Source organism: Euprymna scolopes, chromosome 43 (assembly GCF_053919585.1).
Source record: "Euprymna scolopes isolate OS-2025 chromosome 43, ASM5391958v1, whole genome shotgun sequence".
NCBI lineage: Eukaryota > Metazoa > Mollusca > Cephalopoda > Sepiida > Sepiolidae > Euprymna > Euprymna scolopes.
The window spans coordinates 22,040,157-22,063,197 of record NC_136524.1 but is presented as its reverse complement, the minus strand read 5'-3'; the positions used below and the strand labels follow the sequence as shown (position 1 = coordinate 22,063,197).

Genomic DNA, 23,041 nt, shown 5'->3' with positions numbered 1-23,041 from the left:
ACTTAAATACAATTTGATAATAATCCCTTTTTTTGTGTGTATGTATGTATGTATATATGTATGTATGTATGTGTTTCTTAACCTTCATAAAAGAACTACAGGCATCCACATAACAGTCTAAACAATTTTCATGCCAAAACTTTATCTTCACAACAAAAGATAGTCCAGAACAACAATTAATACCATCATAAAATACCAAAGTCTCTCCAAAATCAAAACCATCAAGATTTCCAAAATACAACCTTCCTTGGTGGAACCTACACACAGATAAAACTCAGTATAAACAGCCCTCAACCAAATCTAAACGGCACAAAAAGTCATGTCAGCAATCCCAATCCAGACACAAACAAGAAACAAAAACTACAAATGAAACACCTGAGTTATGCAACAGATATTGCACAATAGAAAAAAATGGAATTGAAAGGAAACTATCAAAATACCATAAACAAATACTATAGAACAGAAGATACTAAAAAAGCACAAGACTTAACACTAAATCATGGGTCAAATAAAAAAGGTGGGGAGGAGCATAATTCAATGGAATTACCTGACAAACTATTTATTTTCAGGTTATACAAATCATATACATGTACAAACCATATCTCGTATAGAATGACCCAATGCGTTGATTTGCCATGAAATCAAACTCCTACTCCTGCAACATTTTCCCGCAAAAAATAAATTGTCTATCGCTGAAAATAGTAACATTATTTGAAGTGTAAAAAAAAACTAATGAGAAAAAAATTGTGAGGAGAAAAGAGTAAATTTTGTATATCAAAATTTGTCATTTATTTATATTATTACTAGCATGGGTACCCAGCACTGTCCAGGTGTTTGGAGGTTTGTGTTGAGCAAAAGAAAAGGTTGTAGTAGGCAGGCAGGCTCGAACCCGTGATGCAAAGGCGGAAAAGAATTGTATGTGTAAGGGTGTTGATTTGGTTGAGCAAAAAAAGAAAAATTGCGAGCGCAAAATAAAAAAGTGGTAGTAGGCAGGCACGCTTGAATCCATACCACGAAGGATGAAAAGAGAGTGAAAAAAAAAAAAAATGTGATGTTAGCTGTTGTGCCCATCACCAAACCAGAAGTGACAGGTTTAAATTAAGGTTAGACACTTGAAAAGAGGAAATGACTTTTGAAAATATTGGTAAAAAAAGCGACCCCTCCCTATAGAAAAGTGCCCAGTTGAGGGTGAAGGAATTCATTGTTTTGGATAATTTTTCTATATTTGTCATCTGAAGGGTTGAACTTCAAAACGATACCAATCTTGTGAAAATCCGTTGCCTCTGTCGTAAGTTTTTGTGAGACATACAAACATACGTGATGATGATTTGCAACGTCTTGTCAGACAAACATACATACATACATACATACAGAATGGTGAGATTAAACAGACATGTGAGATTTATATTATAGATTACTAGCATGAATAACCATCAAAATTATTATCTGCAAGTGATTCATGATTGGGGTAGGGGAGTTGAATGACTTGTTTCATGAAATAATGACTTCCTGCCTCCTTCCCGCACCTCCAATGTGTACTAGTTGTTTTTCTCTTAATTTTTACTTTGTTGAAACTGATTTGTCTTTATTTTTATCAAGATTAATATTTCACTAATTAAATACTTTTTACTACTTGTCACTAACACATTATCAAAGTTGATTTTGTTGTTTTTGTACTATCTTCTCCACACATGTGCAACCACATGCTCTCCTACTCACCAACTTCCTGTTTCCCTGGTTGTTTTCTCTTTCATCTTCTCTTTTGGTTGTGTCATTATCTCTTACATTGGTAGCTGCCAAGGGGTGTGCAATGGCTCACATGTATAAAATATAAAACACAAGAGAAAATGCAGAAACACAAATTTTGACGCATTCTATATATATATCAGTTGTACTTTTGGTGTAGTCGTCTGTGTCTGTCTGTCTGTCTATGTGAGACCCCATCGACCTTCTAAGCATTAACATCTACATCTTGATTTATGAGCTACAATCTGCATTCAACTGTCCAAAACTGTAAGCTGTCTTCAACTGTTGCAAACTCAAGACTGTCTGTAAATTGTCTTAAAACTCTCTGCCACTCCTAAAACTGACCGTAAATGCTAAATATATTGACCTCTATGTCTACTCTTTTATCAATGACTGCCACACCTTGATTAACAATCCTATTTTGAATGCCCCTTATGTGCCTTGGTGAACAACTTCTTCCCTGTTGTCTTTCTACTAAACTCACTTCCTATACTTTTGTTCCATTGATCAACTTTTTTTTTTTTTTACTTACTAACAATTGATGGGGGAGAGGGGCTTCAGTAGTATCAGATGCATACACACCTTCATCTCCATTTCAATTATTCTGTGCTTTTATATCATGCAAACAAAAAAAAAATTGAATTTTAAGTAAAACAAATGGTACCTAAGTAATTGTCCTGTTGCAAGTAATAACATATCCCAAAATTACAGAAAACGATAAGGTAGAAAAATAATTATTAATGAAAAACTGTTTTCGCTAAAGTTTATATGGGGAATAAATTTTGTCTGACATTTTGAATCACGTTTGTCATGTGACGTAAGCAACAGAACTTAATTATCTCCCCTGTCAACTTATCTCTTTTTCGGTAAGCGTAATACATTGATTTTACTTCATTTCACAATTTTTTTTTTTTTTTTTTTTTTTTTTTTACTTGTCTCTCCACAAGGGCAGAGTTAGACACGAGGTTGTTTTTAATGTAGGGGAAAACCAGCTCCCCAAAAAGGGGCACTCTGGATAGTTACAAAAATAAAAAATATATCAGTCATAAAGGATTTCTCCTCCATTAACCGAGATCAAAAAAAGCATAATGCAGCATAAGAACAGATACTACACTGTGATCTTGGCCTTTTTTATTAATAATTATTTTTCTACCTTATCGTTTTTTGTAATTTTTGGATATGTTACCATTTGAGACCTGGCAATTACATATGTACTATTTGCTTCACTTGAAATTCAATATTTTTTTGTAGAGACGTCTTTTTTTTGCCATTAGCTACTTGTATCCCTGTTACAAGCAATATGAAATTAGAATTGTTTAACATTAATGCAAAAAAGAAAAACATATTTTAATCTGTTAATTATTGTTACAGGTGAAGAATTTGCAAAATGCCCAGTGGATTCTTATCCAGGAGTGGCTGTTGAGCCAGTGATGGACTCTAGCAGATATTTTGTTATCCGGATTCAAGAAGGAGGTGAGGCATTTTTGATGGACAATTTTATTTGTTTGAAAAATATTTGCAAATAAAACATGTAACAAATAGTAATACACATGGCCGTTAAAATGCTTTCGATAATCACAGATTTCAAGGGGTTTCTGCTAAAATAGTCACATTTTAAAAACCAAAGCAGTTTAAGTCTTCAAAATACCACCGTTTTGTTCAGAAATGAATATACTTTCAAATGAATTAGTAAATAATAACATACATTATATATTTTAAGAGTTTTAAGCAAATAAAGTGATAAAAATGTGAACATCATAAAACGGCATTTTCGGTAAGATTTTGTAATGACTCCCCCCTGATTTCTCAACATTCGTACCATGTTTCTGTGAAGAATTTTTTAATGAAATTTGGAAATTAGCCAAAAGAGATGTCATTTTTTATAATTTCGAGTGTCCGAAATTCATTTGATCACTCGTTTTTTTGTTGTGTTAAAAAAAAAGATTTAAAAATGATTGAGTAACACTCACTATTAAATAAAACAATCTTTTTACTATGTTTATTCGTTAAAAAGATGATTGAACAGTGTTTTCTCTAGTGATACGTAGCAATTTAAAAACATGATATCCGAAAAAAATCGTTATGAATTTGAATCAAGACTTCTGTAGTATTAGTGATAGCAGCAGCCGCGATAACATGGCGTAAACAGACATTTTGTTTTTGTTGTTCATTTTTATTCCAAATCAATTTTTTTTAAATTGAAAATCTGGTTATAAAAAAAATTTCTTACATGTTAAGTTAGAGCTATTTTGTTATCAACCATACAAATATTTTTAAAAATTGGGCAGTAGTAAATTTTAAAATATTTTAACAAGCGAAAATGTGAAATATAATTGTTTTGGTTCACATGTACGAACGGTAACACACTTCTAATTTTCGTCCCTTAAAAAATGTTTTTAGTGAATCATTATCAAATGGAAACTAATCTACCCGATTATTAAAAAATGAAAAAAAATTAAAAAAAATAATCAATATTTAAATATTTGTAGAAGGTGCTCAGTTAAAAAATAAAAACGGTAGGAAAAGACATGGAATGTAATTAAAAATCAAAATAACATTAATTCAAAATTTTTAACACTTTGTCAGCTTTAGCAAAAACTCCTAAAACCTTAACAATAACACTAAGTACAAGTGGCAGAGCTCCCCACTAAGCAAACTTCCTCTGTGAGCTCATATAAGTGTAAAAAAAAAGCATAAAAACGTTTAAAGAAAAGTGCACATGATTAATCTCCCATAAAAAAATAAATTGGTCAACTGTCCTAAAACGCTAGGATCATCTTGAAATGGTGGATTATTTTACATTTATGTGAAACCAACCCCCACTCTAAATTCTAAAATTGTTTTTGTTTTGTTTCTATCAAGTCTTCAGAATGTTCACACATAATTTTCCTTAGCCCTATCATTAACCCAAAGTCAGAGTGGCAACCTCCCCCACCTTCTCATAATTGCACAAAGACCCTCTTAAAACCACACATAATCGCCTTTTAGAAAACAAACAAAAAAACACCCAGGATTTATCTATCATAGGAAAAAGGTTGGGGGGTAACTGCCCTAAAACACTTGAATGATTCAAAATGGGAAATCATTTTACATTAAATTCTAAAATAATTTTTGTTATCTTTTATTAAAGTTTTTCAAGTTGTTCACATGCAATTGTCTATAAAGGTAGAATTACATATTTTGGAGAGGTGGTCAGATGGGGAGGGGTAGCAGAAAGTATTAATCTACAATAATACCAAAGAAATATTGCAATATATTCATTTTTAACCAATTCTAGATTTCGATTTCCGTTTTTGGCACATAAAATGCATTACAACTAAATTTTGAGTTCTCTAACTTCTTTTCTTTTAATGAATACATGGCATTTTTAAGCAATCGCAGCATGTTTATGTGCATTTACTGCAGATTATTTGGAAACCATTCATTTTCTGGATATTTTTAGTAGCATATTCAGATTCCTTGCACAAAAATACACTTATATGGTAAATTTCATTGCTTAGTCTTGTGTTTTAACAAAGATATAGCATTTTTACTGAAAAGGTAGTGCAAAAAATGTGACAAAATGCATATGGTCTTAAAGAGAAGAAAATATCCAAACACGCAGGACATAAAATTAGTCATAACTTCCTTGATTTTAATTGGATTTAAAAAATTTAAAAAGATTCTTTCTTAGCTTATGAAGCTCTTTCTATATATACCAATATTGAAATATTTTAAGCCATTTAAATTTTTTCATGTGTGTTGCTATAACAAATATATATCTTCTAACATATAAAGTTATCTTGTTAGATTTCGAATGTTGTACCTAAATAGCATTTAAGCTGACATATCAAATTTTGATTCTGACTAGTCAATTTTCATTTGTTATTGTTGCGCCATGTTATTGGCAATATATTAATCTAACATATACAGATAACTTGTGAGATTTCAAATGTTGTACCTAAATAGCATTTAAGCTGACATATCAAATTTTGATTGTGACAAGCCAATTTTCGTTTGTTATTGTTGCACCATGTTATTGGCATTATAAAATACTTCACTATAATTTATTTTAAAAATGATGTACTTCTGTCCAGACGACTGTTTATATGGAAACACCTTTTAACTAAGATCAGAAAAAAAATCAAAATAAACAAAGTGAAAACAATTTTCAAAGACAATTAGCAAAAATTAAGTTTTAATAAATTAACTAAGGATTTTCAGTTTTCAGAAAATATTTACCTCTCTTTTGTTACAATTAGAACTCTCTGGTTTCTTTTTTTTTTTTTTTTTTTTTTTTTTTTTTGCAACATTCAATTTTCATTAATTGTATCCAAAACTATTTTCATTAATAATTAATTTTCTGTCTTATCGTTTTTCATAATATTTGGATATGTTTATTACTGTGACATGACAATTCAGTAGATACCATTAGTTTCTCTTGAAATTCAATATTTTACTTTTAGAATTTCGCTACAATGACCAAGAAGAACCAAATTCAATTTGTTTTCTTATATAAAATATGGAGCCCTTTTCAATTATGACGGAAAAAATCCAAATCAGTAAAGGAAATAATATCAAAATTGTAATTTATTAGTGAGGATTGAACTCAACCTAAGAGAAGCAGAACTAGTTATTGGACTGTAATAAGCAAATCCACCTAAAAAAAGAGAAAAGGTTGAACCCACAAATTTCTTCTTACACAAAATTAACTGATCTTATTTTATGTCTGAAAACTGCTGACTTCAGGAGAGGGAGATAGGGAAGTCAGAGGAAACGGTGATTGTGAACCACATTATTTTTTGACTGAGACAATTTTGTTATTTTCATATGAAGTTGGTGTAAGCAATGTTTCAAACCATTTTCATTTTCCATTTATACCTGAAATGTATTTGTGAAAAAACCTCATACTTTTTGTTATTAATTTTGGTATCGTAAATTTTATATGATCTTTATATATAATATAATCTAGTAAATAATGTGTATATGAATATAAATAAATGTTGAACAAAAGTACATTTAAAGAAATCTAAAATTGTTTAATCTTTATTTCAGAACGCAGTGCGTTCATTGGAATTGGTTTTACTGACAGAAGTGATTCGTTTGATCTTAATGTTTCCCTTCAAGATCATTTCAAGTGAGTTCTCTATTTTACTACAACAAATAATTCTTAATACAAACAGATTCCGTCAGATATTTTTTTTGTCATACCTTTGTCGCACTGGGCAAAAGCTGTCTCTGCATCTAGTTGACACTACAATGAATAGTCCTCACATTAAGCAAAACCAGAAGTCCAGTTCTCTCTGCATTCAGTCTTTCTGATGAGATCCATAGTTGTGTTCCCAGTGGCCCTGTTGAGATGTCAATAAACTTTGTTCCTTGTCTTCCTCTGCTCTTTTTTCCGGTGATTTTTTTTTTTTTCCTAACATCAAGTTTTTTCCAAACTGTCCACCTTCATTTAATGGCCAAAGAATTTTAACTATCTGTCATGTCCAGTCTACTTAAGTAAATAAAAGACTTGCAGAATTAAATCAATGCTTGATCAGACCAAAACACAAGTCCCATTTTTTTAACAAGGTCCCCTATTGAGAGCCACAAGGGCCCCAACTGACTGGAGAAGCGCACCCGAACTGACTTTTAGCTCTCCCCAGAACTAACTGCCCCTTAAACTTGAAATTCCCACTCTTTCTCTTTCTGGCGGGTAGGGATGCCTATAATTGCCTCTCTTTCTATTCTCTTGGGATTTTTTCACCCTTGATTGGTTCTGGCTTTTTCTTAGTAGTCATTGTTCAGCATTCAGCAGTTACTAGAGTACAGACTTCCACTGAAAATGACGTTTAGTACTGTTTCTATGAAAACCACTTTCCTTACAAAAGTTTATCCCAGCATGATTCTTTCCTCAACTGAGCAACTTCTTTTTTTTGGTCCCCCAATTTATTGGCAAGGGACCTATATTTTCAGTAGCATCCGTCTATCAGTCCGGATGATTACCAGATAACCGTCCATTAGTTTTTCCTGAAATTTTACCACAAATTGTATTTCATTAAATAGATATGCGCAGTAAAAAAAGATTTTTTTGCAAAAATTCCCATTGCATCTCCAGGGGCTCAAGAGGTCAAAAATGCCCCAAAATGGCCAAAAATGACACTTTTGCCCCATTCATTAGATTTTTCTGAAATTTGGCCAAAATGTGGAAGCCATTGTTCTTATTATAAATCCAGTATGGGTTACCCTGGCAATATTCTGGTTTGTGTCCCTGGGGACTTTTAGTGCTAAAAACGATGGATCTTTTTTTTCAAATTTCTCAACAAAAACTTGATATGTCTGACTATATAGTGGTTTTTCACAGTGGTCAACTCAAATATACATGTGTTAAGGCCTGAAACTGTACCATTATCCATTTACACTGGGATTTGGTGTCCCCAGGGGCTCAAAAGAGGTAAAAAATGACACTTTTTGCCCTATAGTGTTTGATTCATCCATTAGATTTTCCTGAAACTTGACCAAAATGTGGAGGCCATTGTTCTTAATATAAATTCAGTATGAGTGACCCTGGCAAAATTCTGGTTCGCATCTCTCTGGGACTTTTAGGGCTAAAAAAACATACTTTTTTGAAGCTCTTTTTTTCATATTACTCAAAAACTTATGTATGTCTATATAGTGGTTTTCCATGGTGCTGAATTCAAATATACATGTCTTAAGGTGTGAAACTGCACCATTTGTTGTCCATTTTCACTGGTATTCTGCGTTCCCAGGAGCTCAGAAGGGGTCACAAATGCCTCAAAATTGCAAAAAATGATACTTTTTACCCCATAACCTTTGCCCCATCCATTAGATTTTTCTGAAACTTGGCTCTTCACTCTTCTCACATTCATCATTTCTTCACTATTTTTTGTGGCGTCATTTCACATGCAGCACCAGAGGAAGACCACGTACACGCAGCTTTTTTTTTTTTTTTTTTTTAAATAGGAAGAATATCTCTTGAGTGGTCTGACTGGTCAGAGATGTTTTTCAGTTCTCTGCACCATCTCCTCTTCCTCTAGCAAAGCATCTCTCATTGCAATGCCCACCATTCACTTGCACTAACAAAACGTGCTGCACAGCATGTTTATAAATGTGTAAAAATGTAATCTGTAAATAATGTTGTCTTCATCTGGTTTTGGTATTTAGAGTGCTGCAAGTGTCCCAGACTCGCAAAGATGGCAATACGAGGCGAGATCTCCTGCAGTTGAATATGAGTTGATATCAAGTTACATGGAATCATATTGCTTCCTATGCACTGAAGACAGATTGTCAAGTTTCTGGTGACACATAAAGTGTGGAATTATTAAAAGAAACTTTGTAGATGTAAAGATTGGCAGCAGCTCCCTTAACATTGCCCAAGACACACAACAGCAAGCAGTGATAGCATGTTGGCAGTTATCACCAGCATTCAACATGTCATCTAAATAGATGATGAAGATGGTAGTGTCAACATCAACTGCCAGCCTCACAGTAAGACCATTACACTTCTTGTGGACTCAATTTGCTCTGAGAGTACCCTAGAGTTTACACCTATACTTCTGCAACAGGCAGTACAGAAAAGCATGTCACAATCAGCAATGAAGATTAGAAACTTTGTCTTCATGTTTATTTTCTTTCCTCTCCATGCCGATGTTCCGTGTGAGCAATTTGGAGATGCACTCTTCCAGGGAATCTACAATAACAAGACCTTCTGCATGCAAAAGCTATCATGGGACTTCAGTGTAGAACGCATGAAATGAAACAGTGCCTTCAGAACCCTGATGAAGAGAAGTGCTGAACATGAGTAGCCTATTCCTCCACACCAAGACTTATTTCTCAGAATACTTAATAGAAGTAATAGTATAATTTTGGCTTCAGAGAGACAGTGTGCCGAGTATTTTCTGGATGAATTGACTCAAAACTATTTTAGTGGTAACCAGGTCCGATTAGATCTGTTTTCCACCACAAATAAAAATAAATAATAAAAAAAATCAAATATGCGAAATAAACTTTGTTTATTTACACAAAATTAATAATTAACAACAAAATCATTTTTAGTGTTCGAAAATCATGTCTTGGCAGTTATTTTTATGAATGTAAAAGTTATTTTTGGAATGTTCACTGGATCGAAAGAAAAAAGAGAATGACATTTGTTTTCTTATTGAGAAACATGCTTGTTTCTTTTGTGTGTAATGAGAAAGGAAGTGAAAAGTAAATGTTTCTGTGCGCGGTTGAATGTCTGCATTATTATTTCTGTATATGCATGTGTAAGTGTGAATAGGTGTGTTTCGTCATGCTAGCGAAAGGAAGTAGCAACAAAGACATTGACAAGAGAAGGAGAAAAGAGGATGGGAAAAGTTTGCTCAACATTTATATATTTTTTTGAGAGACTCCCAGGCAAGCTGGGAAAAGGGATTGAAAATTAAGACTTTCTTTGGGTGTTGATTCGTCAAAAAGTGCACAACTTTGTCACATGGTATGCTTTCAGCTATGTCCACCTAATAAAACACATTTAAAGTTTTCTTCCCCGCAGAATTTGCGTGGGCGTATTTCGTGAAATCTTTGCATTTCTAAAGTTTATTCATTTCTTTTTGCATGCGTAATTGGATTTTTATTTATTTATTTATTTTTTAAACAAGAAATGAATGTATTTATTAGTGTGTTAAATGCACACTAATATATATATATATATATATATATATATATATATATAAGAAGGTTATATAGACTGGCTAAGTTACTTCAATGGCTGCCTAAGATCAAGGCTTCGTGAGCAATGCTTTTAAGAAGAAGAGTGGTCTCAGCAATGCCAGAAAGTGTAAGTTCTGTCACACAGAACTAGTATGAGCCACTTACAGTTATAAGATGGCTACTATATAATGCGACACAATAATGGAGTGTGTAAATACCTCCTGGATCATCTGTAAAAATGTGAATATCAAATGCAGCAGCAGCAGCAAGTCCTGGGAGCATATACCAGAAACAACAGTTGGTAATAAGTTGTACACCATCCATTATGACTATGCAATTCCTACAGCTACGTACTTTGGAAATGAAGCTATTAAATCTGACATAGTAATATGGGACAATGAAAAGAAACAACTTTAACTTTAGAAGTTAGTACTCTTAATGGTGCTGAATTAAACAGAGCTGAAAAGGAAAAAGATAATGAAATACCAAAGTTTTATGTATGACATGAAAAGAAACTGGAATCTTAGGAAGATCTGCATCATTCCAGTAATTGTGGAGCAACCAGACTCATGAAAATGAATTTCAAAAACTACCTGGTGAACCAAGTGCAAGAGAGATACAATCAATTGCATCTGGTTAGAATCTTGAAAAGGTCTCTTGATTGGAATGTACTAGATAAGTGAATGATTGGAATCCAGTAGTATGCCCCATCTTTTTTTTTTTTTTTTTTTTACCTTATCTAAGAGTGAGAGACTTGTTGTAAATGCACCAGCCCATATGTGACAGAAATACTCCATGCATGGTGAATGGTGGCTTTGTAGAGGTATAAGATGCTTTCTGGTGTGATTGATATTTTAGCAAAGTAGAGGGAGCCCACTTTCTTTGCACAGCCTTGGCAATATCCTCAATGTATTTGTTCCAATACATGTTTCCTTGAAGGATGAGCTCTCATCTAGAATGTTATTTGTTGTCATTTACATCTACAGAAAGAACCAAGACAAAAATAGTAATCCAAATAATCATTTTATGCAACAACTTTAAATTCTTTTTGATATTTTGCATATTTTTTTTTTTTTAATGGCAATACAAACACTTTTTTTTCTTTCATCTTTTTTCTCAGGTGGTTGAAACAAGAAGCAGAACTTGAAAAATCATCAAAAAATTTTGATCAAGGTCCAAAACTTGATTTAAGTTTAAAGGAAGGTCAAACAATGAAATTAAATATTGTTGTAAGTGTTCTCGTACTTTTTATTTTTAAATATTGTTATATAACCATAGTGTGTTTTTTTTTTGTCCAGACTTATACAAAGCAAAAATCTCTATGATGTACATACCCATGACAAAACGAGAATATCATATTCCTAAAATCATATAAATTGATCAAATAATTTTATTTTTAATTAAGAAAATCAAATTTTATCAGTAATAGAGAAATGACTGTCTCTCATCGCCATCTTGAAAATTATGTCAAGAAACAAGGGAGATAACTGAACAATAATTCAAATGTGAAATTTCGTTGTAAAACTTAAGAATTTCTATTAACCACTTCAAAATGATTTTTTTTATAAAAATCAAACTACTTGATCAATTTATGTGATTTTTGGAATATGATATTTTCGTTTCAGCTCTGGTACCATACATCATACAATTTTTTTTTTATTTAATGTAATGAATTCTGGACAAAACCCCATATTTTTAATAACTTCCAATTGAAACATTGTCATATCAGTGTTGCATTTGTACATGCTCATATAAATCAAAATATTAATATATATTTGTAAGTTTTCAAAGTCAAATCAATGCAGATATATATATATATACTTTTAATCTATAAATATAAAAGCGAAAATGTATGTTTGTATGTGTGTTTGCTTTTTCTGTATGTTTACAAAAGGCTTTTTTCAGAGAAGCAGTCGCTCGCTTCACAACTTTTTAAAACTTTTTATATCACATATAAATTGTAATATCTCACAGTTAACAACGAAGCTCACCTGTCTATTTAATTTGCTCGATTTCGGGAAGATAAATATTCAATATTTGTCGCTCGCCGCATGTGGGTTAGTCTTTTTCCTATAACATCTTTGGGGGGGGGGCATTCAGCATTGAATGAAATCCTGCAGTCAAACTTGATCTCATTAACTCATTAAAACGAGCACGTGCTAAATCCAAGTAATTAAATAAATTCAAACGTGTTTCCGTAAGCATGTCGCGGTGGGGCAATAATGGTTAACGTCGCACGTTTTTTTTGTTTTTCACAACTTTGCCTCAACGGTTCGGGTTCGATCCTCATACTTTTTTTTTTTTTTTTTTTTTTTTTTTTCCCCCCCACACACACACGGATAACGCCAGGTACCTCTCGCTAGTAATAAATATTTATCTATTTAAAATCAACTTAGTTTTGATGATATATCTTCAGATATTGTTTTTTATGTTCCTTGAGTGTTTTCTGTAGTCCACAATGAGTTTCACCATAATTGCCATTATATTGGTGAAACTCGACGAGAAAATATATATATATATATATATATATATATATATAACAACATGGACTAGAAAAAAGATTCAATAAACATAAGAGATATAAAAAATAGCAATTCCCTCAATGTATTATTCTTTCATTCATTGCAGCATGATCATTCTTTTAATTTCAAACAAATAAAAACCGTTACATTTATTTTAAATAAATTTCGATGAAGACTTCTTGAATCCATGCTTATTACAAACTCAAGCACAATCAAATAGCATAGAGGTTTCTACATTTTTCACTTTTAATAAGTAAATTTGTATTAAAAGTACAAAATTTAACTTTAGACACTGGTTAACTCACTCACATTATAAAAAATATTACTTATAATAATTAATATAAATAATCAGTCAATAAATAACAAAACAAAGATACTCATTTCATTTCAATTACACACATTTGATATATAACAGCTATATTTATTTAAAGATGAACATAAATTGTATCCTATCTTTTTTTAAATATCTAAATGGCAATATGACATATATAAATCTCACTAACTCTGAAATGGAACAAGCGACAAGTATATTTTCAAATCTTGTATTGGTATTTTATTTTCTTCAATTAATTTAATCATCCCAAGGAAGTCTTGAAATAAAGATGAAACGTTGATGAACATATAACTTGGTTCATCTCTCTCTCTCTCTCTCAACAAGGCCGATAGCCATTAGTCGCGTGCTCTTGTGTAATGAATGAATGCGTGAATGTAGGGTTGACATGAAATTCGTAAAGATAAACTAAAATGACCGAAAAATGGGCTGAAATGACTTAAATAAATAAAAAGTAAATGACTTAGAATGACTTTAATGAACTTAAGGATGAATTGAATGACCTTAAGAATGACTTGAATGCTTAAAAAATAACTGGAATCCTTCAAAAACAACTTGAATGATCTGGAGAATGACTTGAATGGCTTTGAGACTGATTGGTTGTAAAGTGGGTGATCATTTTACATTAAATTAATACAGAAAAGTGATGTCCCACTTTATATCACAAAGTTACAAACATAAGTACAGCATGTAGTAAGAACAGATATTACACTTTGATCTTGGACAAAAGGCCAAGAAAAGGGTATTTATTTGCTCCCCCACCGAGCAAATTAGGCACAAGGCCGATTTTTAATGTGAGGAATGAAGGGGAAATGGGGACCAACTCCCCGGGGAGTAGGGAAGCTGGATAATGACAACTGGTATGAAGGGTCGCCCCCACATTGACCAAGGTGTCATATGTGGGGCTGCCCCCACAGATGGTCTTTGCTTGCAGCATCTGCCAGAGCAGATACTACACTTTAATCTTGGCCAAAAGGCCAGGAAAAGCAGTATTTATTTGCTCCCCCACCGAGCAAATTAGGCACAAGGCCGATTTTTTATATGAGGAGTGATGGGGAAATGGGGACCAACTCCCCGGGGAGTAGAGGAGCTGGATAGTGACAATTGGTATGAAGGGTTACCCCTACATTGACCAAAGTTTTATATGTGGGGTCGTCCCCACATATGGTCTTTGCTTGCAGTATCTGCCGGAACAGATACTACACTTTGAGAAAGGCTAAGAAAAGCTTAAAAAGCTAAGAACAGCATCTATTAACAACAGACCTTTGATCTTAACCAAAAAGGCCAAGCACAAAAGTGTTACGGACAGACCGACGGACCAACAGACTGACTTATAGAGTCGCTTGCATGGGACTAAAAATTATCAAAGTAGAAATTAACAAAAATATGGTAACCATATTAACTATTGGTTTACTAAGAATATTTTTTTATGGTAATTTAGTTTTATAGATAGGTTATACTAACCCTGAGGTTAATCTGTATGAATAGATCTTGATTGGTTGATCTAGTCAGGTGACTAGACAAATTAATGTAGATATAATAATAATGTACAAAATTTGAACCTGTACCGCATAAAAGGGACCTTTTAATATGAGTGTTATCTTAGATTCTTTGACTAACAAGCTGAACATCTAAAAAAGGCTGAAATTGTACAAAATCTGCGACACATTTTTGATGAAGGAGTTTAAAATGATACCTGTGCTAGGTGATCCCTCTTCTGGTTCAAATTCTGTGTGTGCCTTATTTTTCATTTTGTGGAATAATCCCATATTTATAATACAGCTTCTTATTCCAGTAGCTTCTTTCCAAGAACTGCAACACTGTGGAACTCTCTTCCTGCTCACTGTTTTTCTCCTGCCTACAGCCTTGGTCTTTTCAAGACTAAGGTCAATAGGCATCTTCTGTCTTTGCAATAATCATCTCTTGTTCTTGTTAATTCTTTACATCAAATGGCTTCATGCCTTGCCTTGAGTAACTTTTTCTTTTTTTTTTTTTTTTCTTTTTTTTTAAATAGGGACAATCTGCAACAAAATCTCGGCCAAAACCACATGCTGGCAGTGGCGCTGGTGGTCTTTTACCACCACCTCCTGGACCTGGAATAAAAATACTTCCCCCTCCTGGATCTGGGCCAAATGTTGGTATCCAACACTCTGCAAATCAAGATGCATCTTCTTCATCTGCCTCACATCCCTTGTTGGATCTACTCTCTATGAATCCATCTGCAGACGCATCAGGCATTGGTGCTGCTCCAGGCAGCAAGACTAATCCTATACCTTCTTCTGAATTGGCATCAAAAGGAACAAATGAAGATTCCAAATCTGCTGCTGCTTCCAACTCTGATTCATCTGGATGGGGTGATTTCACCAGGTAAGAATATTTTTGAAACAGAATTTTAGAAATTTAGATTAACTGAACCTTGCTGATCATCATTTTCACAATGAAGGAGGCAGGGGAGTTAGGTAATCCCTGATGCCTATGGCTTTTTTATATATATATATATATATATAAATCTATAAAAGTGAATGTGTCTGTCTGTGTGTGTCTGTGTACATTTTCCTCCACAATAACTCAGTCTACAGACTCGAAATTTGATATACAGGGTACTGAGATTTTGGGAAATCTATGTGATCGGTTTTCGGCTGTTAAGGGGTCAAAGTTCAACGATTTGACCTTTGAGAACTCTACCAAACTTCTCCGACAATTTTCGGTCTAAACACTTGAAATTTTAGATATAGGGTTCTTGGAAATGGATCTAACTTAATAACTCGATTTGAGCCCAAAACAATAAATTTTAAGGGGTCATAATAGGGGTTAAAGTTTAAAAAATTGACCTTTTTTTTTTTTTTTTTTTTTTTTTTTTTTTTTTTTTTTTTGCTCAGCATACACCTCCAAACACCCGGGCAATGCCGGGCTGAAATGTGAATAAATATATATATATATATATATATATATATATATATATAGGCAGCATTTTTTCTCTATGGCATATTTCATTAAATAGAATAGACTTTTTTGTCTATTAATTCTGTTTTCGAACCTTTCCAACTTCCGAATAACAGTCTTCACTTCTGGTGGGAACTGGCTGATGTAATCACCATATTTATCCTAAGTTCAAATAAAAAAAAATTTATAAATTGTTCAAAACCAGTTGGATCAATTTATCCCTGACGATGAATCCTGAAGTATTGAAAAGTACTCGGTCGTATGATAAATATGATAATTACATCAGCCAGTTCCTGCCAGAAGTGAAGACTGTTGTTTGGAAGATCGAAAATAGAATTAATAGACAAAAACTAATTTTATTTAATGAAATATATATATATATATATATATATATATATATATATATTTGCAAAAATCAAAACAACATAATATAAAATGAGACCATCATATTGTGTATTTACGGTTCATAAGTATTGTCCCAAGTGTTATTATGAACTGTTTCATAGCAGAATAAACTATACAATATCATATAACATGGCAATGAAAGAAAGAAGAAATACTAAGAATAAAAATAGGTATAAAAATAATAAGAATAAAATTAAAAATAATGAAGTATATAATAGTAATAATCCTAATTAGAATAAGAGAAATAGACACAAAAAACAAGCTTGGTTTAATCCTCGGTGCAGTGAACATATACAAAATAATATCCCTAAAGAGTTTTACAAAATAATTGATTTAATGAGGATCAACGACCGTTTCACACTTCCAATATTTTTATTGTCATTGAAATTAACTATTTTTCAATCAAATCAATTGATTGCCTGCTCTAGTCAAGGATCCACTGCAGTGCACCAGGAGGAAGCTCATATGCCTCCCTTGCAGTGACAGTCCACAAGACATTATAGTCTACATTGCACTGTAGAGAACATATTGTTGATTTTATAAAATTATTTTTATATAATGGCTTGAATTAAAGTTCAAAATGCAAGATCAAGTATCATGGCTCAATTATGCTCTAAATAGAAACATTCATTTCAAATGTACCTCTGTCTTATCAAAGACTGTTGATTTTATATGCTGGGCTCATCTGATTGTGCAGTGATAAAACTTTTCAAATGCACTTGTGATGTTAGGCTGTGTAAGGGTGTTAATGTTGATTAAAATCAGATTGTATTGGTAGAGATAGAGATGTAAACTAGAATACTCATTTAAGGAAGAGTAAATTGTAAATTTAATTCTCTGACCAGAACAGTGTTGCACTTTTTGAACTTTTTTTTTATGAAGATTAAAATCAAGTTTAATGGTACCAAATCTTATGTTTAGAATCCTTCTTCCAATTTTGATCAAAATCCATGACATGTTTTTAATTCTAGAAAATATCTACAAATTGAGGCTTAAGCTTAAGGCGTCTTAAGAAATTCAATAAATTTTGCTTAATTGGTGTTTCGGTGACTATAGATTAAATTCAATGCAAATCTGAAATATTTGAATTTTCAAATGGCAAGTTGTGCTAATATTAAAATTAATATTTAAAACCTTTTAAAATACCCCAAAGAAACAAATAAAATGACTATTAAAATAAAATATAGTTTCAAATAAATGGTAAATAAAGATTTTTTTTTATATCCCAAATATTTTACTAGACTCTTGATTTTTTTTTTTACTTGCTGTAATTCACCTGATGTTACCTGGGATCTTTCCATTTTCATTTTTGTTTCAGTTTTCTTTTCTCTTATTTTTAATCAAGCTGTTTTTTTTTTTTTTTTGTTTTTTTTTTAATAAAATTATTACTTTTCTTTTCTAAATAGCTCTTTGAAATTTGAATTTGTAATTTTTGTTTGTTAATTTTTTTTCTTTTCTTTTTCAGTTCACACAGTTCTGCAAGTAACTGGGTTCAGTTTTAATGGGAAAATTCCTCAAGTAAAATAGAAAAAAAAATAATTGGGCTAAAGTCAGAAGTTAAGGATTCACAGAGGAACATTACTACTTGCCGGCAGCAGACTGAGATGAATATATCATTGCTTCTTTATTTCCTCTATACTCTCACTATCATCCCCGCCAATTCTTTGTTTCTGTGAATTCATAATGCTTACAGCCTTTATTTTCTTCTTTCTCAGTGTCTCTTTTTTATGTTCCTTTTTATTTTTTTTATATATCTGAGTTTGTTTCATCAATTGTTCAAAAAGCGCCTTTCATTACTTTCAACTTCAGGTTTGGTCTAATTCTCAAGAAAATTTCTCTTAATATTTTTTTTTTATTTCTAAATATCTTTTTTTCTAACTTTATTTCTTTAAGACTTATTTATTTTTAAAAGTTGGACTTTTGTTTTTGATATCCTTTTAAGGTTTTTCAGAACGTTTTTCTTTTTTTTAATCTTAGTTTTTAACGTTATTTTTTTTTTTTTACAATTTATTTTATTTTAAAGGTAGACATTTTTTTTTTTTTATAGTTTTCTAAGGTTTTTGAAATTTTTTTTCTACTTTTTGTTTTTTTACAACACTGTTGGAGTAATGGTTATTATAATTAATGCCACTAATATTGTTTACATATATTTGAATATCTGTGTGATTAACACTGAAGAATTCTTTTGTATCAAGAGACATCTTGATTTCTTCAGAATGCAAGATTATATTTCTTAGACTTTTCATTTTATTAGCTGGATTGGACCACTTATCACCTGCATATGACTCTAAAAAAAAAAGATTTTTTTAAGCAGGACACAATTTCTCTCCCGAAAGTCAAGAAAGGAAATTACACCTTTTTCCTTCTTTTTATATATGAAAAGAAGCAGAGAAAAATATTTATTCCACGATGTATGAATTAGCAAAAGGGCAAGGCTTAATCTCTCTTCATTGGTTACTGACAAAAATGGATTATAAATGCTGTCAGCATGTTATTTTCTCAGAGTTACCTTCTCCTCTGTTCCTATATTTACAATTTTTTTTCTTTTTTGTTATTATTCATACTTATGTGTGTGTGTATGTGTGTGTGTGTATGTGGGTGGGTGTGTATATATATTATATATATATACTTATTTATTTTTACATAAACATTTAAGTATCACATTCATGAGTATGTTTCAGTTAATTAAGCAACATCGCCTGATGATGTCGCTAATTATAACTGGTGGACTGAAACATAACATACTCATGAATGTGTTGTGATACTAAAATGTTTATGTAAAAATAAATAAAAAATATATCTTGCTCTACTTCAGTATTGAGCACGCTTGTATAACCCTTGTTAAATTCATTGGATGTTCTACCTCTGAATTATATTAACCTAGAATAATATATATATATATATATATATATATATATATATTGTTTGATTGTAACCACATTGGGAAATGGCTCTTTATATTTTTTTACAATTTTTGTTTGTTTATGATAACAATGCATTATCAAAGGTACGCAATGGGTCCATAGTGGAAGGGTACCTCATATATATATATATATATATATATATATATAAATCTTTTATAGGAAAACAAATATATAAAATAACTTTCTATTGTCAATGTTTAAATAAACAAAACAACAGTATGTCATGTTTTAAAGTGTTTATTCCATGTATTGCAAGTCCAGTTCATTGTCTTTCACAAAAGCTAATAATGGTGTGTTTATTTCAATATGTTTTAAAAAGTATATTAACCACTCCCCACCCGTTCTTTTTGTTCTATAATTTCCAATTTTAATTTTTCTTATGTTATACACAATAAAATTCTGTATTATGCACATGGATGCAATATTCTGATTTGTTCACTGCAGAAAATCCAGTATACAACAAGAATCTTATCTAATATTTTTATTTGCAATATGAAACATTCAAATATTTCTAACAGTTTGAAATATTGTGTTTTCAAGTCTAATTTATTAGCATGAATTCCCTTTGCATATTGAAAAATGTTTTTTTTTTCCATGTTTATCATTGAAATAATTTGTTTTAAAAATCTTGTTAACACTCAATTGTTTTTTTTTTTCAAGCAAGGCTTAATCCTGTTGTATATTAGGTCAGTTTAAATTGAATTCATCTTGTACACATTCCTATCAATTTTTTTTTCTAGAACAAAAATTTCTTGTCGAGAATCCCCCATTATTAAAAAATACAAGTAAAATAAAAATCTATGATCTATGTACGTGTAACGAAACAAAAGTATCAAATTCCAAAAGTCACATAATTTAATTAATTAGTTTAATTATGATATAAAGATAATCATTTTTAAGCTATTAATGGGGCTTGTAGGTATTGCAACATAAATCTAATATGAATTATTGTTGTTATCTTTGTTTTTGAATTTTTTTCAAAATAGCCGGCCAAACAATCACTCCTCGGATATTCAAAAAAATTGTTATCTTTATAAAAATAAAATTACTTGGTTGATTGATACGATTTTTGGAATATGATATTTTCATTTCATCATGACATCATACAGATATTTCTTTATTTTTTGTTTTTTAATATAGGGAGAATTCTGGTCAAGAATAAAAAAAAAAAATCATCAAAACTCGCTGTCTTTCTCCTTCTTTCTGTTTATTTGCAATTTTTTTTCTTCCATAAAAAGAAACTAATAATAAAATCCTTGGCTTCTATTTAATAACTCTGTCTCGTCCCAAGATTTTCTTTCAACTAACAGATGGCAGTGGTGTGGAGTGGAGTGGACTGACGACCATGGTGTGCCAAGTTCGAATCCTGTCACTTCCATAGCACCACTTCCTTCACTTATGAATGTTGGCAACCTTCATGAGGTTCATCCTGTAAGTACCTGATTCAAAGAAAAATGGAGGAACCAATACCAATATGGTGAAGTGGATACTGACATTGACTGACTGCAATGGTGTGCCAAGTTCAAATCCTGCCAGTTCCATAGCTCCATTTTTTTTACTTATGAATGTTGGCAACCTTCATGTTGTTCCTCCTGTAAGTACCAGATTCTGAAAAGAATTGGAAATCCCAAAAGAATCAAGCCAATCAAAAAAAAAAAAAAAAGACGGGGGTCTTACAATGCTGATTCATGCGAATTTACTAACATTTATCAGAGGAGTATCGTTAAAATTCAAAGGATTTTTAATAACAAAAATATTGTATACTCCTTATTATGTATATAAAAGAATTTACAGATACAAAAAAAAATCTCCTGTTTACAAAATGTGTACAGGAAATTGCCTCCAAAAATTAAAAATGCAATTAAGCATAATTGAATATTTTAAAGGAATCTGCATAGCAATCGATACAAAAATGACTCCTTTCGACTAAGATTGAATTGGAAATCTTCAGTTGAAAATTAAAATGACTGCATCTATGCACACACAATAGAACGTGTTTGATTTCATTTGCTTAATCATTCACGCATCTTATGTCGTTGAATTTTCACTAAGACAAAAATCTATGCATAATGAAAACTAAAATTTCTTGAAACGTATTCAGGTTATTAAATCTTCTTTGTAGACTTTTAAAAAACTCATAATCAATACTTAAATTAATGGGTGGGGGTAAGTTTCATGCTCGATTTTAAAACAAAACAAAAAATCTTATTTCTAAATTTTTGCAATGAGGATTGGGAATTCCTATTATTCGGATTACTGTTCTCATCTTGAGTGTTATTCTCAATTATTCAGCTGATGTAAACCTCTGACCTTCTGGTGTATGTGTTTTTTTTTTTTGTTTTTTTTTACATAGGAATCACTACTTATCAAGCCTGGAGGTCACTCGAGGATAAGGGTTAAAGGGTATACATTAGTCAATGTGATTATAGCATATTAAACATAAGTGGTGGGAATTTTGTAAATTGGATTACTTATGGGGATGGTTCATCAAGAACTTGTTTACGTTGGACTTGAAGACAAACAAATTGTAGTCAGCTGGAAAGCAGGCAATCAGAAGAGAATTCCACAGGCATGCAGTTCTAAAAAAGAAACTTTGTTCATGGAATGTACATTTAGGTTTAGGGACAGATAAAGAGTGTGGGAAATTATTGATAGTGGTTTTGGCAAGGCGAATGTGTTGTTGAACTTGGGGAAATCTTTCTGTCATACTCTTGAATTTTCATGGAATTTCAAACAGATCCACTAGCAATAGTGGCACAGTGGATAAAGTACTTAGTAAAATTCAGTTGTAAAGTTACACTCTTCTGGATGTTGAAGGTTCAATCCTCAGTGCAGGTGACACTACAAAAATACAATTGTGAAGAACTTCGGACTTCTACTCAGTCATGGCTACTGGAACAAAAGTATCCTACGCCCATGGATTAAATAAAGGGTCTGATTAAAAATTCTGTGCTAATTTCTGAGTTTGACAGAAAGATTTACAGAGTTCGACAAGAGTTCAAAATAGACTTCGTAGCCTCGTAGGAGATGTCCTTTTCTCTTCCCTGCAGCCTCTATCTCACAGAAGAGATGTTGCGAGTTTGTCTCTGATGTATCGTTATTTTCATGGAAAGTGTTCGACTGAGCTTCAGTCTATGGTCCCCCCTCGCCAAACTTTCACAAGAAACACTCATCTAGCTGAAAACACTATCAATAATTCCCCCCACTCTTTATCTGTGCCTAAACCTAAACGTAGATTCCATGAACAAAGCTTCTTAGAACTGCATGCCTGTGGAATTGTCTTCCGTTTTCCTGCTTTCCGGCTGACTACAATATGGTTGTGTTCAAGTCTAACGTAAATAAGTTCTTGCTGAGCCGTTCCATATAAGTTATCAAATTTACCGAATTTTCATTACTAATTACTATATTGTCCAATTTCTACTGTACACTCTTTAACCCTTATCCTTAAGTGGCCTCTTGGCCTTGATAAGTGGTGATGCCTGTGTGTAAAAAAAAAA

The 23,041-nt window shown here is 31.9% G+C and overlaps 1 protein-coding gene across 1 annotated transcript in view; it reads left to right on the top strand.

Annotated features, from left to right (window-relative positions):
- LOC145268231 (adaptin ear-binding coat-associated protein 1-like) overlaps positions 1-18,919 on the top strand; it is a 42,319-nt gene extending 23,400 nt beyond the window's left edge. The window contains exons 3-7 of the mRNA XM_080123552.1: positions 3,118-3,219; positions 6,781-6,862; positions 11,540-11,648; positions 15,287-15,639; positions 18,086-18,919. Of these exons, the coding sequence (XP_079979678.1) occupies positions 3,118-3,219; positions 6,781-6,862; positions 11,540-11,648; positions 15,287-15,639; positions 18,086-18,122 (683 nt within the window). The 3' untranslated portion in view covers positions 18,123-18,919. The remainder of the gene's footprint in view (positions 1-3,117; positions 3,220-6,780; positions 6,863-11,539; positions 11,649-15,286; positions 15,640-18,085) is intronic.
- The last annotated feature ends 4,122 nt before the right edge of the window (positions 18,920-23,041 follow it).